We start from the raw sequence: 15277 nt of genomic DNA, 5'->3' as shown, positions 1-15277 counted from the left end.
TTTAGATTGAGGGAATGTTCTGTACTTTATTTGCATTCATATTACTCATTTACTTTATGCAATACATTGTTTGAAAAAGCTCACACGAACAAGATATTTCACACACTTCATGCCTAGTTTGGGGAGGAGGGAGAAATGCGATGTACTGAATTGCTGATAAGTTGTGACAAAAAATACCTCCATTTATATAAGCACTGGATTATGTCAAAATGCCTTAGTGCTTTATACACAATGAATTGCAGTTAACTATTATGATAAAATATGGATACAATTTACCAATGTTATAAGCACTTAAAAATGCATTTTTAAATATAAATTATATAAATGAAATTTTAAAAATCCAAACTACACAATATTGTGACAGCAAACCACATATATCATCACATTTTTATTCCTTAACACTAGCAAAAAAAATCTATCTGCTAGGCTGTAAATTTTAGAAACAAGCTTTGAGATGTGCAAAATTAAGCAGCTTTATATCTGTATGGTTAAACTAGTGGATTAACCCATGAATTTTTTTTTTTACTTCAGTATAGCCATGCAATCAATATTAAAAGTCAGTTATGCTATGGTGAGGAATTCTGCTGAAACACTGAGAAATGACAAGATCCCAATCCTGGATTGCACTTCTCATATTTTCCAGCTTTCATTTCAAATTAACTGCGAAAACAGCATACAAAGCAAACGAACTAGACAAAGCTGCTTTCATGGATGTTAGCTTCAGTGGTTACCTGGACTGATAACAAGCCAGGACCTGTTCAGTAATTTGGTCCCATCCTACCATTATTTCATGGTTTTGTTTCTGTTTCTAATGATACCACAGATAGCTTTTTTTTTTGGCTGGGAAAATACTCAGTGTATGCAGAGAAATCTACTCTTTCCACCTTTTGTTAAAGCACCAATTTTTCTCAAGCGTGAAGAAGTGCAATTTAAATTGGTTGATCCCATATTGTCAGATCAGACTGTAGTTTCCTCAGACACAAAAGGTGCCATTCAAATCTGATCAGTTGATCGAAGAACCATTGTTTTAAAATATTTCTAATTCTGAAAGAATAGCAAATAAATGTGGTCAGCTGTCTGTGTGGTGGCACGGTATATATTGGTGTGTCCTACGCTGCATCACGGAATGGAAATGGGAGTTTGTGTCCATGATTAGTTCATGGCCTCAGCAGGGAGAGGTGCCAAGCTAAAGCTAGCTACTTTTAATATGGAGCGAGCCACCTGTCCTTCGAGCACACACAAGCAGCTAAGAGTAGGCTGCTACTGACTGGGCGAGGCAATAGTGAATGCAGGAGCTGAAATAAATGGAAGGGAGGGGGGAGTTTCATTGTATAAATTAGAATATTTTTCAAAAGATTTACAAATATTAGAATTTGTTAGTGTTTTGGTTGATTTGGAGGAACAACATTACAGTTTAAAGTGCTTCTGAAAACTGTTACAATAACATTTTCATCTTTACACCAAATGTACAGAAGATACAGTATAATAGGGTCCCATAATTGCTCCCTACTCACGATCAAAACTATTTTCAAATCCTTTAGTTTCAGAATAGAAACATTCTTCACATCCTCCTTTTGATTTAGTGTTCTAACACATACAAGTCCCTCACATCCTGTAACCCTAAACATGCTGGCATGACACCATAGGGGAGATTTTCAGGATGCACATTGGGAAATCATGCACCCCCAGCCCATAATTTTCCATCCATTTTCCAGGAGCACAGAAGAAGATCGCCCCTATATATTCTCTGTAATTTGACATAATTCGAGATTTGCTCATTGCCTGTGTTCATCATTCTCCAACACAATGCCAAAATTAGTTGAGTAGATTTTAAATGGGTGCCTGGTGTTATATAATGTCTAGTCTCCCTTGCCCCAGTTTCTTTCTGTATCAGTGATTCCATATTACAAGGACCTCTCTCATCTTCAATTGTAAACAAAATACAATTGCTCCAATAAATGTACAATAATTAACAGTGCCACTAAAAATTGCACTATATTTAATATATTTATTAAAAAATTACCTACAGAAATAGCAAAATGATAGTGGCAAACCTGTAAATAGTGTTATGTTTGAGTTAAACATCTGGATAACAATGTGTAAATATCCACAAAGGAAAAAACTTGGACAGAAGGAAATAGACAGTGAGCTAACAATGTTTGGTAGGTGCTCCAGTGAAAGCAGAAGTGAGCAGTTAAGACTAGTGGACATCATATTCAATTGATCTTATTCAACAGGCATGGAGGGTTCTTTATTGGTATCAATAAAGAATAGGTAGCCGCCAACAAATTAACAATCAATTGAAAAAAAGGCCCACTTTGTTTCCACCTTCATTACATTCTTCAAATGGAACAAACTACTGAACATACTCAAAATACTCAACCTCTGATCCTGCAAGCATAACTCATTCACAATGTTTCTCCTTGTGGGTTATGCAGATTGGACACTTGTTGAAAACTTTCTAGATGCAGTGTACATAGTGGCTTTGAAATTCTCTCGTTGTCAAGAGTGTTCCATCAAAATCCTTTTAAAATGAAAGATCTTTCATTAAACTTTTTACAAATTTTGATGTTGAAGTGCAATTAAAAACCTTCACTTTGTTAATGGTTTTGAGATACACTTGGTAGTAGTGGTTTACACAGGCGATGTACATCAGGCACCTGAGCTTTACAAAGCAAGTGCCACTAAGGAAGGATATACTTGCCTTAGAGATGGTGCAATGAAGGTTCACTAGATTGATTCCTGGGATGAGAGGGTTGTCTTATGAGGAGAGATTGTGTAGAATGGGCCTATATTCTCTGGAGATTAGAAGAATGAGAGGTGATCTCATTGAAATGTATAAAATTCTTAGAGGGCTTGACAGAGTAGATGCTGAGAGGTTGTTTCCCCTAGTTGGAGAGTCTAGAACTAGGGGGCATAGTCTCAGGATAAGGGGTCGGACATTTAGGAGTGCGATGAGGAGAAATTTCTTCACTCAGAAGGTTGTGAATCTTTGGAATTCTCTACCCCAGAGGGCTGTGGATGCTCAGTCGTTGAGTATATTCAAGATTGAGATAGATAGATTTTTGGACGCTAAGGGAATCAAGAGATATGGGGATAGGGCAGGTAAGTGGAGTTGAGGTAGAAGATCAGCCATGATCTTATTGAATGGCGGAGTAGGACCAAGGGGCCATATGGCCCACTCCTGATCCTATTTCTTATGAAAAAGAAATCCCTCTTGTTACCCTAGAATAATCAACTAGACAACACCTAAACAATCTGATTATCCAGAAAGCAGAATGTCCACAATCTAAAGATCTGTTTTTAGCACTGTACCAAGAATACTCGTTGGCATTTTATGAAAGAATGGAGAGTCAGACTCTGCTGTTTTAGCAACCAGTCAGGAGGAGTTCTTCACAAGTTTAGAAGGCACCTCCCTTTCTCCGAGTTCTTTCGGGTGTCAAGTGTTGCATTTTCTGGTAAAGAAGTCACATTTATTTATATGAAAGTCTGTTCAATGCTTTTGTGCATTCATATTGTGGAATCGTTCTAAGCAGTCACTTAACATGTCAAGGTTCTGGAACCCGCCCCATTTACATTGCAGGATGAATTTCAGAGAATGGAGGCAATGGGTGCGCCCGCTGTTCAAAAATAGAGATTACAAATTGGAAGTAGTTACTTCCAAGTATGATTACAGCTTCAACTGTGACTGTGGACATCAGAAAAAGGTCCATCCTGGCCAACAATGGAAAATGCACACTGCTGGCCTGTAGGTGGGCTGAGATTGCAGAAAACGGGAAAGAGGGGAAAAATATGACTTCCTTGCTAGAAAATACAGTAATTGACCAAACATAAAATACCAATGACAGTATTTGCTGATCATGGGATGTTCTATGCAAATCAAAACTTTAAATTAATGTTTTTTTTGGTATTTTTAACTTTTTTTTAAAAAAGTGCCTTCATACGTGTAAAGCTCATACATATACTGAATTCTAGTTAGATCTTATTGAACTGTGTTTAAAATATTTATTACAACAAACACTTTGGACATGTGGGCAACTGATCCTCTTTTCCCAACTGCCTATCAATGATTAGTGACAAAAGCAAAAATATCTCAAGTTCCTTTGGCTGGTCCTCATTTTTGAGCAATGAATAAATCTATTTTTTTTGCACGTGGTACAATTGTGATCGTCCCGTCCTCAAAGAATTTGATATTCAAAACCAAACTGTCTACTTTCATTAGAACTGACAGGCGAGCTTCCATAATAAAGAAACAATCTGCTGTCCAACCCTCGACAAATCCCTTTCTTCCGATAGGTTTATATATATCTGTGATATAGTACATGAGTTGCTTGTTCCAATATTTCTATAGTGGCAATATAACACATAAACAATGTTAAATTCTATTTAGCGAAATATTCCAATGCTGTACTTACCTGCTGCCACTTTCCTGAGGGCCTCCGCATGGGCAGCTCAGAAACCTGCCTGATTCAGGCAGAAGCCTCATTCCAATCGAGGAACGATGACATGCATAAGAACCCAAATCAATTTTTAGGTACCAATAGGTGGACTGTGCATCACACATTCCACCCATTGATACCAGGCGTTTAGCAGCCTAACAAGGGGTCCTTAAAGAGACCATTGCAGGCCGCTCAGAAAAAGGTACATTTTGTTTTAAAAAAAAAAAATTTTTTTTGTGGGGCCAAGAGAAGCATAAATGTTCCTCCTGGCTCTACACAAATCAATCGGCCCGCTGCCAACCCCGTCTGCGACCCCCCCCCCACCCCCCAACCCCGAGGAGAAAATTTCCGGCTCAGTTTCTGAGTGGAACTACCGGAATTCCCACCTCCCCTGACCAGTGAGCTGCCTGTGACCCATAATTAAAATCTGCCCACTGTATCCATCTTGGCAGCCCTCCCAGGCACACAAAACTCAGCCATGTGCTTTGAGAACACTTGCATAAAATTCTGTCTTTACAAAGCCAAGCTTCTGATGGGAGTCCTTCTGCAGTGTCCAAACCACAGCCTGAAGACCAAATATAGCCTATTTTGGGATTTTATCTGCACCTGGCTCAATTTGCTATGTAGCGTAGCCTTGGGTCTCAGTAGTGTGTTCATTGTCAAAATAGAAGATAGTTAATGGGGAACAGCAAGCGATGCAATGCCAAGTCAGGAGCCCCACAAATTTGGAAGCCTTTTTTAAAATCTAAATGCTTGCGAGTTACATGGGAAATTTAATTATTAAAGAAATCCCAAAAATCTTTGGACTGATGAGTGAATTGCGATGGTGAGCAGCACTGACTTAAGAATTTAACAATTTTGCATTCCAACATGGAAAGTGCTGTGAATGGTGTATTTTTTCACCTATTTGACCTATCGTTCAATAACGGAGAGGCCTTGAAGTACATTGTGGAGGAGCCAGGAGCTGAAGGTGAAAGTGACACCAGTCAGTGGATTTTGGAGCTCAGGTAACTGCCAATGACTGAGCACTGTAAGAGAGAAGAGTGTTTCTAACTACTAACCAGAATATCCTCCTCCAAGTTTTCATGTTGTATGGTGAAAGCTTCTGTTGTAAACACATTGCTGGATGTGCTGTTTAATCACGATTCCGCCCAACCCAAAAGCAATCGCGTGTGACTGCTCACTAATCGTGGCATACAGATCTGCCCACAGCTCCAAAAGGTTGGAAACTCCTGCTTTAGATTAATGGACAAGCAGTAAAAGGCCTGGAATTAATTACTATATCGATACAACTTACATGGCAGTTTTGTGTCCACATGCTAATGGACACTCTAACCAGACAACCACACATGAAATATTTAACTAGCCAGCTAGGGAGTCCTGAGGAAGTATTTCGTCACATGGGGCAAATGACATGATCCACATATTGCACTATATAATTTGGCAAGGGAGAGGCAAAAAGGAGAACCTATTTGAGCCAATAAGAATTGATGCAGTTACTTCCACTTATAAATTGCGAGAATGCGACAAAGCATCTATAACCTTAATCTGTCTATGCTAGGAGACCTGCTGTTGCTTCCTCCTCTGTGTCATTTCCGTTTGCCTTAAGGTCAACAAGTGTTTGTGCAAAACTGGTCCATTCATCGTTCCGGGGAACTGCGATTTGCTGTAAAGTGAAAAATACAAGAGAAACATGAGAATGACCATGGCCTATCTAGAATGTGATACTGAGGGATTCGTGTTTCCTGTACCTCATCAAGAGGCTTGGAGTACTCGTGCTGTCATAGTGAATCAGCATCAGTTCGTTTCCCCAACCAATTTTTCTCCCACAGTCCCACTTCGCGCACACTGCACAATCAGCTGATCATTTGCGGACTGTGGCGGTCATTGCCACAGCTACTCCTGGAATGGGACTATTTTGCTCTGACAATCTAGCTTTCCCCCCCCACCCTTGCTGCCATTCAGCTGATAGCTGATGAAAATCTGATGAGATAATTGATCTGTGAGTGCTGAACTCCACCAGGATCTGATATGGGGCCTCAGCCACACGAGATGTACCACATCTCTAGGGTCTGATCAATTTGAGTCAGGTTAGTGACTACAGATGTTCGAAATAGTCTAAGTATATTTTACACTGTACATTGCTATGAAATACCAGTCATTTCCATTCTTGTAATCTCATCTATATTTCTATCCCCTTTCACACATTGGGTTTATACAGAGTAATTCTGCGTTGAAAAATATTGTTCAAGCTTCCCATGATAGCTCATGGTCAATGCACCACCCAGTGTGTGACTCAAATCATACAGGTCAGGAAGGTCTTTGGCTCAATCCTTGGTTCGTGCTGAATTAGCTAATCTCAGCCAGAGGTGCAGTTAGGGCACTACACTTTACCTCAGTGTCCCGGACTAGCAGGGTGGGGAGGATCTCAGCCAGTGACTGTTTTCTTGTGACCACCGCTGGAAAATACCCCTCTGCATTTTGGCAGGGATAGTATTGGAGTCGGCTGTGATGTCCCTCACAGTAGAATAACTTGCCAACGTTCTTTCTAGTGTCGCAAAGTGAAAAAATAGCCACTTGTGCGAAGCACTGTGGAAGAGCAAAGAGCCGGTGATTTCAGGAGAGGTGGGAGAATAAAAGTTCAAATATAACAGGAATTCAGCCTGTGGAACCTTCAATGCAAGCTCCTTACCTCTCCGACATCATAAATCAACACTTGGCCTTCAGAATCACCCACAGCAATCTCTCGTCCTGACTGCGCCCAGCGTACACGATGCAATGCAGGGTTTCCCTCCATGGTGACACTTGCAGTAGGAACCTAAATATTAGAATCAACCAGATCAGTTTAAACCATCAAAGGGGTTCCTTACTCCAGTCTGCTTGTATTTCAATCTGTGCCGTTTAGTAGGTCAAACTAGCTATTTTTATTAATTACATAAGAAATAGAATGGCTGGGGCTATTGATTTCTCCCTAACTGCCATCCACAATATTCTAACCCCCATGATTAGCTAGGAGGAAGCACAAGACACACAAGGTCCACTCCTCCTCTGCATGTGCAATGGGTTTCACTGCATCAAAACCCTTGACAGAGTGGTAATGACCTGAATCAATTATATTTTGAAGGTTATATTACTTTCTTATGAGGGCACACACCCTCTGTACCCAAAGGACCACACACCTCCTGTACTCAAGAGGGTGTGGCCTGCTCCCAGGTTACCATTAATGCTGCTGTTAGCTGGTCACCATTTGGAGTGCAAGAGCAGCCTGGTGGAGACTCCCTCACCCTGGTTTCCCTTCCATAAAGGGACTGACTGCCTGTTGCAGACTTGGGTCAGAGAGGCTGGAAATTCAGCAGGGTAGGGAAATCCAACCTGCATCCCACCACTGTGATGCTAAGTGGTGCTCCAATGTGCTGTGTCACCTAAAACTATTTCTGTTCATTAATTCACCGATTGAGAGAATCCGGTTTATGCCCACTGTCTTTCTCGACTTACCTCAGAGTCTTCATTCAAATTCCAGAGATCAAGCCGGCCCATTCCATCAACACACGCAAAGAGTGCAGGGTGGATAGGAGACCACATGACGTCAAACACATAATCAGAACTATCCTCAAAGGAATACAAGGGCTTGTTGCTCTAAAAGAAAGAAAGAAAGAAATTCGGCTGACTTAAGAGATCACCAGAAAGTGAATACAAGACTCTTATAGACACATAAAAAGATCAATGAAAGCTAACTGAATTCATTTTCTTTCTCTCCAATTTCTCCTCTCCCGAAAGCACCGACTCCTTCACCAGGGTACAGTTCCAGTCGTCCTCTGCTATCTCTCCCAAGTGACCGTTGATGTGTGAACCTCTGCAGTAACATCACAGTCGAGCCAGATACTGTTCCTACCCAGCATTCACGCACATGGTCTTCCAATAGGGATTCCTGTAGAAGGACCAGGAGCAGGAACCTTGGCCGCATTTTCCTATTCTAATCAAGAGGGGCTGAGATCGGCTAGCTCAGTACAGACAGTGGATTGAACCAGAAACCTTCCTGGTCTGTCTGGCTGAGGAGGGAGACTTGACCTCGAGGTCAGTAGGGATGAATTCACTCAACAACATTATTTCAGCCACCAATATCGGTTGAATCAAAATATTAAAAAAAGATGTTACAATAAGCACAATTAAACTGTATAAAATCCATTTGCTTTCATTGTTTTAACGTATGCTCTTTAAATCACCTTGGTGTTGATGCCGAAGTGATTATGGAAAAGGTTACATAATTACCCAGCAGATGCAAGTCAGTGGAGTCTGCTAATATCCATTTATACCCACCTTAGTTGACCAGAGCTTCACAGTCCAGTCGAATGATGAAGTGATAAAAAGATGAGAGAAGTCCACTGCACCTGCTGCTGTGTGACAATGGACCCCAGTCACTGGACCCTGGTGTCCTTCAAACATCTCGATGATTCCAGCTTTGCTGCAAGTTACAAAACAAACAATCACTCTGCAATTTCAGAACAATTGATAGAATTGTTTTCCTGATTTATCAGTCGAAACTGCACTAGACATTCTTTTTGTCTGCCCCTGTCTTTTTCATCTACTCTTTCTATTTCCTTCCTTTTCTCTCGCTGTATGAGACTTTCATTGTCATCTCTGCATTTTTGTTTTTTTGATCTCAATCTCTTCTCCCTCCCTGCAAGTCTCTTTGCTTTAGCAGGGGCCTTGGTGGAAGCAAGGAGTCAGGCAGGGGTTGGGCAGGGGAGAAGAGGAGCCTGGACTAATTGTTCTGAAACCCATTTTCTTTCCATTTGGATGTTCCATCCAAGATTGGAACTTAATTTCAACAGCAAATATGTACATCTCCTAACAAGGATTAAACGTGACACAATGGGTATCTACAATTGCGCACCTTGAAATAGATAATGAATGGAAATCCTGAAACTTTACATTTGATTTTATGGCCAAAACTCCTCATGAAGGTCCAGGGAGTATTCAGACCAAGACACACGAACAGAGTGAAGGAGGGCCCAACAGGTGTTGAAGCCTGCATCCCATCCCTATGACTTCCCCACCTGAGCCCAGCCCTCTACTTCCTGACTGCTAGATAAAGCAGCTGAGTGGAAGGAACAAGTAAAGAGATAGAGATTTACATCCCCTTCTATTACGATAGGGTGAGCCTCTTTCTTGTCTCCCCCTACAAACAGGATCTCTATCACCATTACCTGCACCTCCTAACAGGCCACAAACACGCAAGATCATGGGAATGTCCGATTTCAACAGGGATGTTTCATTATCATTTTACTTCTGGGTCTCGTATCTCCACTCACCTGAGCGGGCGTGCTGCAATTTCACATCGACTATTTAAAGGCCCACTTCACAGATGCAATTTGGAGGAGTTGTGTGGACTGTATTAAGTGAAGTGGAAGTTGCGAGATGGAATCAGGGAGGACAAAGGCTGCACCCTGATTTAATGAGACGTCCCTAGAAGTACTACTGGGTGCAGTAAGGGCTAGGAAGGAGTGCTCTTCCCCAGCAATGGCAAGAAGAAACCTGCTGTCACAACAAAGGCGACGTGGCTAGAGGTGGCCCAAGAGGTGAGCAGCGGGAGTGTTGTCATGAGAACCTGGATCCAGTGTAGGAAACGTTTCAAATGACCTAACCAGGTCAGGAAAAGTGAGCAAAGTTGCAGATTTGCTTACATCCTGTAGTGCACCCCCCTCACTCTATCTTGTCAATCGCACTCCATTCACATCACTCCTCATACCCATTTAAGTTTCAGTAGCACCCATCATTCCGTTTCTATGTACTTTCTCACCTTCCCCTTCCTCCATCCACCACTGCCACTCACCCCAAAGGCTTATTTAATGTGATACCACCTCAGTCAGCTCACCCGATTCTCAGCAAATGTTCCTCAAATGCATGCCAGTGCCACTCGTGATAGTCACCCTCATCGGATGCACACATGCCTTACAGACACTCATAGGTCTGTTGTGCCTTCTTGCAGAAGAGAGCGCAGAATGCCAGGGAGAGGGAGAGGACCAGATGCGGACCCCCACAGATCGTGAGATCACAAATGCTGAGCAGGAGGCTTTAGAGATAAGCAGCATATCAGCCTCCCTGAGCATCAAAGATGGAGAGATTCGTACTTCATTGCTGCAGGGTGACAGAATTAATATCTCCAACCCACATCCCTTACAAGACTACGTCATCTTGACTTGATGAAATATGATCACTTTAATCATGTGCATTTCAACATTTGTAAAGTTCCATGACGAAATTATATCCATCTCTTCTCTAGGGCCATCACGTGAAGAACAGCAGCCCCCGCGCTCTTTGCAGACGACGTTTCCTCAGAGGAACTGATTCCTTCTGAGGGTGCATCATCACAGGAGACACTCTCACCCAGGCACCAGCGCAGATACGAGCACTCCTGACCTTTAATCATCCCGATAAAGTGCCGCTCAATCTCGCCTCGGTTTCACTGCTGAGTTTCCCAAACCCCGGCAAACCTGTGCAGGAGGCGTTAATCTCAAATCGCTGGCTAAATCGCATGAAATGAGCCTCATTTAGATATGGTAATGATGGACCCGCCTTTCCAGAGCGGGATACTCAGATGCTCCAATATCTGCCACGGTAAAAAAAACGGGCGCGTGGGGTTAGGGTCACCTTGTGCGAGTTTGATGATTTAACACACCCCCTCCCCTGACACTCTCCCATGTGGGTGGGGTAATATCAAGGCCCAGGTTTCCCTCCCTTCGTGAAAGGGTGGGAGTGTGTCTCGCTCCCTCTCATGTGACCTGTGGCCAAAGAGCAGGGCATGAAGCAGCCAATGTTTGGGGAGCAGGACCTGGGACTCAATCTCTCTGCAACCTCAACACCCACTACACAGCAAGCCAGCAAACACAACCAAAGAAACACTATCTTCATGGAAGTATTGAGAGAGGAAGTTGCCAAATAATAATAAATAAATCAGAAATATTGCAAGATGATCACAGTCCCAAAGGATTAATTTATTCACTTGACAGGCTCCAGCTCCAGGGACACAGCAATGGGCCGTGAATCAATTAAGGGTTTAGCAGTGAAGATGAATATGGAGGCAAAGGAAAGATCAGTTGATCCCCAGGAATGAATCATTGTCTGGATGCAGACTCCAAATTCCCAAGAGCTGCAGCTTTTAAATTTCCCATGTCCCAGAGTCCAAAAAACTTACATAAAAATCTAGGCTAGCATTAGTAATCTTTGTGGGGCTGTACCATCCCTTTAGTAGAAGTTACTTAAACAATTACTTTAATGTTGGTTGCAGCTAACAAAACAATCAGATCACAAAAAAAGTGATGGACTTCTATATTTGATAGAAATCGGTAATATAGTAAATTTTCTCCACAAGTGCAGTTCCCATACCTGCCAAGGCGACATGCTGTGTACACAGAGCCTTCTTCACTGCCTACAACAAAGTTATTGATGTCCCCCAGTGGGAAGGACATGGAGGTTACAGCAACTGCCTTTGATTGCTTGTGCACCAGCTCAATATTATCCTGCAAAAAAAATACCAATAATAAATGATTCCACAAGTGGATGATACAACAACGTGCATTTATGTGGTGCTTCTCATGTGCAAGAGACATCTGAAGATACAGGACTAAAGTCTCTTGTTATGGATGAGACAGAACTTTCTACAGCTCAAAATTAGCAAGATCAAAGCCATCCTGTGTGGCTCCCACATGCAAGACTTCCACCTCTGGAATATTGCCCGTCTTCATCTCTATCTCACTTCCACCACATCTGATACCATCACCCAGTCTTTGTCTTTTCTAGGCTCAACCTCTCCAACACCCACTGACCTCCCGAGGTCCACCCTACACAAACTCCAACTCACCCAGAACTCCACCAGCCGCATCCAATCCTGCTTACCTATCACACCTGTTGTAACCAACCTCTAGTGGCTCCCAGTCACCAATTCAAAAATCCTCCTCCTGGTTTACAAATCCTTTCTTGACCTCTTCCCATCTCAACTTTGCAACTGCCTCCTGCCCAACATCACAGCTTGTATCATCAGTTCTTCTGCCTCTGGTCTACTAAGCATCTCTCCCCTCCCTGCCATTGGTGGCAGAATCTTCAGCCTTCACACAGCTGCACTATGGAATTCTCTTCCCTGAACCCCTCGACCTTGATCCATCTCTCCCCACCTTCAAAAGTCTCTTCAAAGCCACCCCTTCGACCACACCATCGGTGATCTCCATCAACCTTCTCCCAGCTCCATATCGGTTGGCCCACCTCCTTTGAGAAGTGTCTTGCGATATTTTACGACATTAAAGGCTCTATATCAGTGCAAGTTGTTATAGAAAGATGATACTCTTCTTTTTGGAACTATTACCAGTGCAAGGACCGAAGCAGCTTTGCTTTCATTCTATTCTATTTACTCAAAAGGATTTCGGGTAACAATTTCCTTCAATTCTGCTCCTTACCTGCGGCTGAGAGAGCATGTCCAGGCTCCAAGTACACAGTTTTCCATCAGTGGAGACGCTGACCAGGTTATGGGCATTTTGAGTACCAACAACATTCACACAATACACAGGATGCTGTAATAAAGAGAACAGTCAAACTGGGATATCAATATAAAGATCTGGAAAATAAATGTTTACTCTAATCTCTTTTACAGGACAATTTTATCCCCCACTAGGTGTGTTTACCAAATACTGCCACCGTTATTATGCCTGTCCACTTCAAATATTGGGTCCATGGGATGTGATTAAGGATTTGGATTCAAACTTATTTTCAGTATGTGGTAATAAATGAATTATTCTCACTGTGTGAGCTGCAGCAGACAGTGGAGTCCTCTGGACAGGTGTCTTCTTGTTACTGCGGTTATCCCAAAGGACAATCTGACCGGAATACGTTCCACCCACCATAAGATTTGGGTGAAACTGTGCAAAGCATGCAGACATGACCTTTGACTGAAAGAGAACAATTAAATACAGTCACACCTTCTCACAACTCTAAAGAGATCAAAAATAGACTAGCTGCTGACACTGACAGTCCATCTTTAAACTCCATGGAACTGAGCGGCTCAATGACGTTAACATGAATTACACTCAGCAATTAGTCAACAAGATAGACTTTTCCCCGTGAAATTCAAACATCAACAAGTTTGTGCCCAATTGCAATCTTCCCCCATCCAGTCCGTGGCTGAATAAAAGAGCTAGATGCCCTAATGAACTCAAAAGCAAAATACCGCGGATGCTGGAAATCTGAAATAAAAACAGAAAATGCTGGAGAAGCTCAGCAAATCAGGCAGCATCTGTGGAGAAAGAAACAGAGTTACTGTTTCAGGTCGAAGACCTTTCGTCAGAACTGGAAGATGTTAAAGAGTTAAAGTTTTTAAGCAAGTACAGAGCCTGGGAAAGGGGGGGGGGGGAGGAGGGGAGGAAAGAACAAAAGGGAAGGTCTGTGATCGGGTGGAGGAGAGGAGTGATTAAATAACAAAAGGGATGATGGTGCAAGGCAAGGAAGGTGGTAATGGGACAGGTTAAGAAACAAAAGGTAGATCTAGAGTAGCTGTAAATGGCAACAGCAGAACCATTACCAGCACTTGCTGTCTGAAAAAATGGGAGCAGTGGTTATGATCTGAAGTTATTGAAATCAATGAGTCTGGAAGGTTGTACACTTTACATTGATTTCAATAACTTCAGATCATAACCACTGCTCCCATTTTTTCGGACAGCAAGTGCTGGTAATGGTTCTGCTGTTGCCATTCACAGCTACTCTAGATCTACCTTTTGTTTCTTAACCTATCCCATTCCCACCCTCCTTGCCTCGCACCATCATCCCTTTTGTCATTTAATCACTCGTGCCCTCCACCCTATCACAGACCTTCTCTTTTGTTCTTTCCTCCCCTCCCCCTTTCCCTGGCTCTGTACTTGCTCAAAAACTAACTCTTTAACATCTTCCATTTCTGACGAAAGGTCTTCGACCTGAAACGTTAACTCTGTTTCTTACTCCACAGATACTGCCTGACTTGCTGAGCTTTTCCAGCATTTTCTGTTTTTATGCTCTAATGAAATACCTGCCCCATTTTGCATCAAAGCACGAAAGGCAAAACATGTGCAAATAAGTCTCATTTATAGTAAGCCTTTCCGTGCAGAGTTGGGACTGTGTGTAAAAAAAAGAGGCAGAGGAACAATAGGAATTCTGTGCCAATAACATGAAATGGCAACTGCATTATAGATTGGTTAAGTCACTGCTGCTATAGGAACATAGGAACAGGAGTAGGCCATTCAGCCCCTCGTGTCTGCTCCGCCATTTGATAAGATCATGGCTGATCTTAACTCCATATACCTGCCTTTGGCCCATATCCCTTAATAACTTTGGTTGCCAAAAAGCTATCTATCTCAGATTTAAATTTTGCAATTGAGCTAGTATCAATTGCCGTTTGCGGAAGAGAGTTCCAAACTTCTACCACCCTTTGTGTGTAGAAATGTTTTCTAATCTCGCTCCTGAAAGGTCTGGCTCTAATTTTTAGACTGTGCCCCCTACTCCTTAAATCCCCAACCAGCGGAAATAGTTTCTCTCTATCCACTCTATCCGTTCCCCTTAATATCTTATAAACTTCGATCAGATCACCCCTTAACCTTCGAAACTCTGGAGAATACAACCCCAATTTGTGTAATCTCTCCTCGTAACTTAACCCTTGAAGTCCGGGTATCATTCTAGTAAACCTACGCTGCACTCCCTCCAAGGCCAATATGTCCTTCCGAAGGTGCGGTGCCCAGAACTGCTCATAGTACTCCAGGTGCGGTCTAACCAGGGTTTTGTATAGCTGCAGCATAACTTCTTCCCCCTTGTACTCTAGTCCT

At 42.4% G+C, this 15277-nt stretch overlaps 1 protein-coding gene across 4 annotated transcripts in view; it reads right to left on the bottom strand.

Moving 5' to 3' along the window:
* LOC137307285 (cytoplasmic dynein 1 intermediate chain 2-like) overlaps positions 1-15277 on the bottom strand; it is a 45921-nt gene continuing 30644 nt past the window's right edge. For 2 of the 4 annotated variants that reach the window (XM_067976736.1, XM_067976734.1), the window contains 7 exons: positions 13232-13378; positions 12890-13003; positions 11826-11959; positions 8757-8901; positions 7935-8075; positions 7132-7257; positions 4817-6105 (listed from right to left, as the gene is read on the bottom strand). In XM_067976736.1, coding sequence (XP_067832837.1) covers positions 5992-6105; positions 7132-7257; positions 7935-8075; positions 8757-8901; positions 11826-11959; positions 12890-13003; positions 13232-13378 — 921 coding nt within the window. In that variant the 3' untranslated portion in view covers positions 4817-5991. Of the gene's footprint in view, positions 2525-4816; positions 6106-7131; positions 7258-7934; positions 8076-8756; positions 8902-11825; positions 11960-12889; positions 13004-13231; positions 13379-15277 lie in introns of those variants that run through there. The other 2 variants (XM_067976735.1, XM_067976737.1) reach the window with 2 other exon arrangements.

Source organism: Heptranchias perlo, chromosome X (genome assembly GCF_035084215.1).
Source record: "Heptranchias perlo isolate sHepPer1 chromosome X, sHepPer1.hap1, whole genome shotgun sequence".
Taxonomy (NCBI): Eukaryota; Metazoa; Chordata; class Chondrichthyes; order Hexanchiformes; family Hexanchidae; genus Heptranchias; species Heptranchias perlo.
Note: the sequence above shows the minus strand (reverse complement) of the source record. Positions and strands in the feature narration are given on the sequence as shown.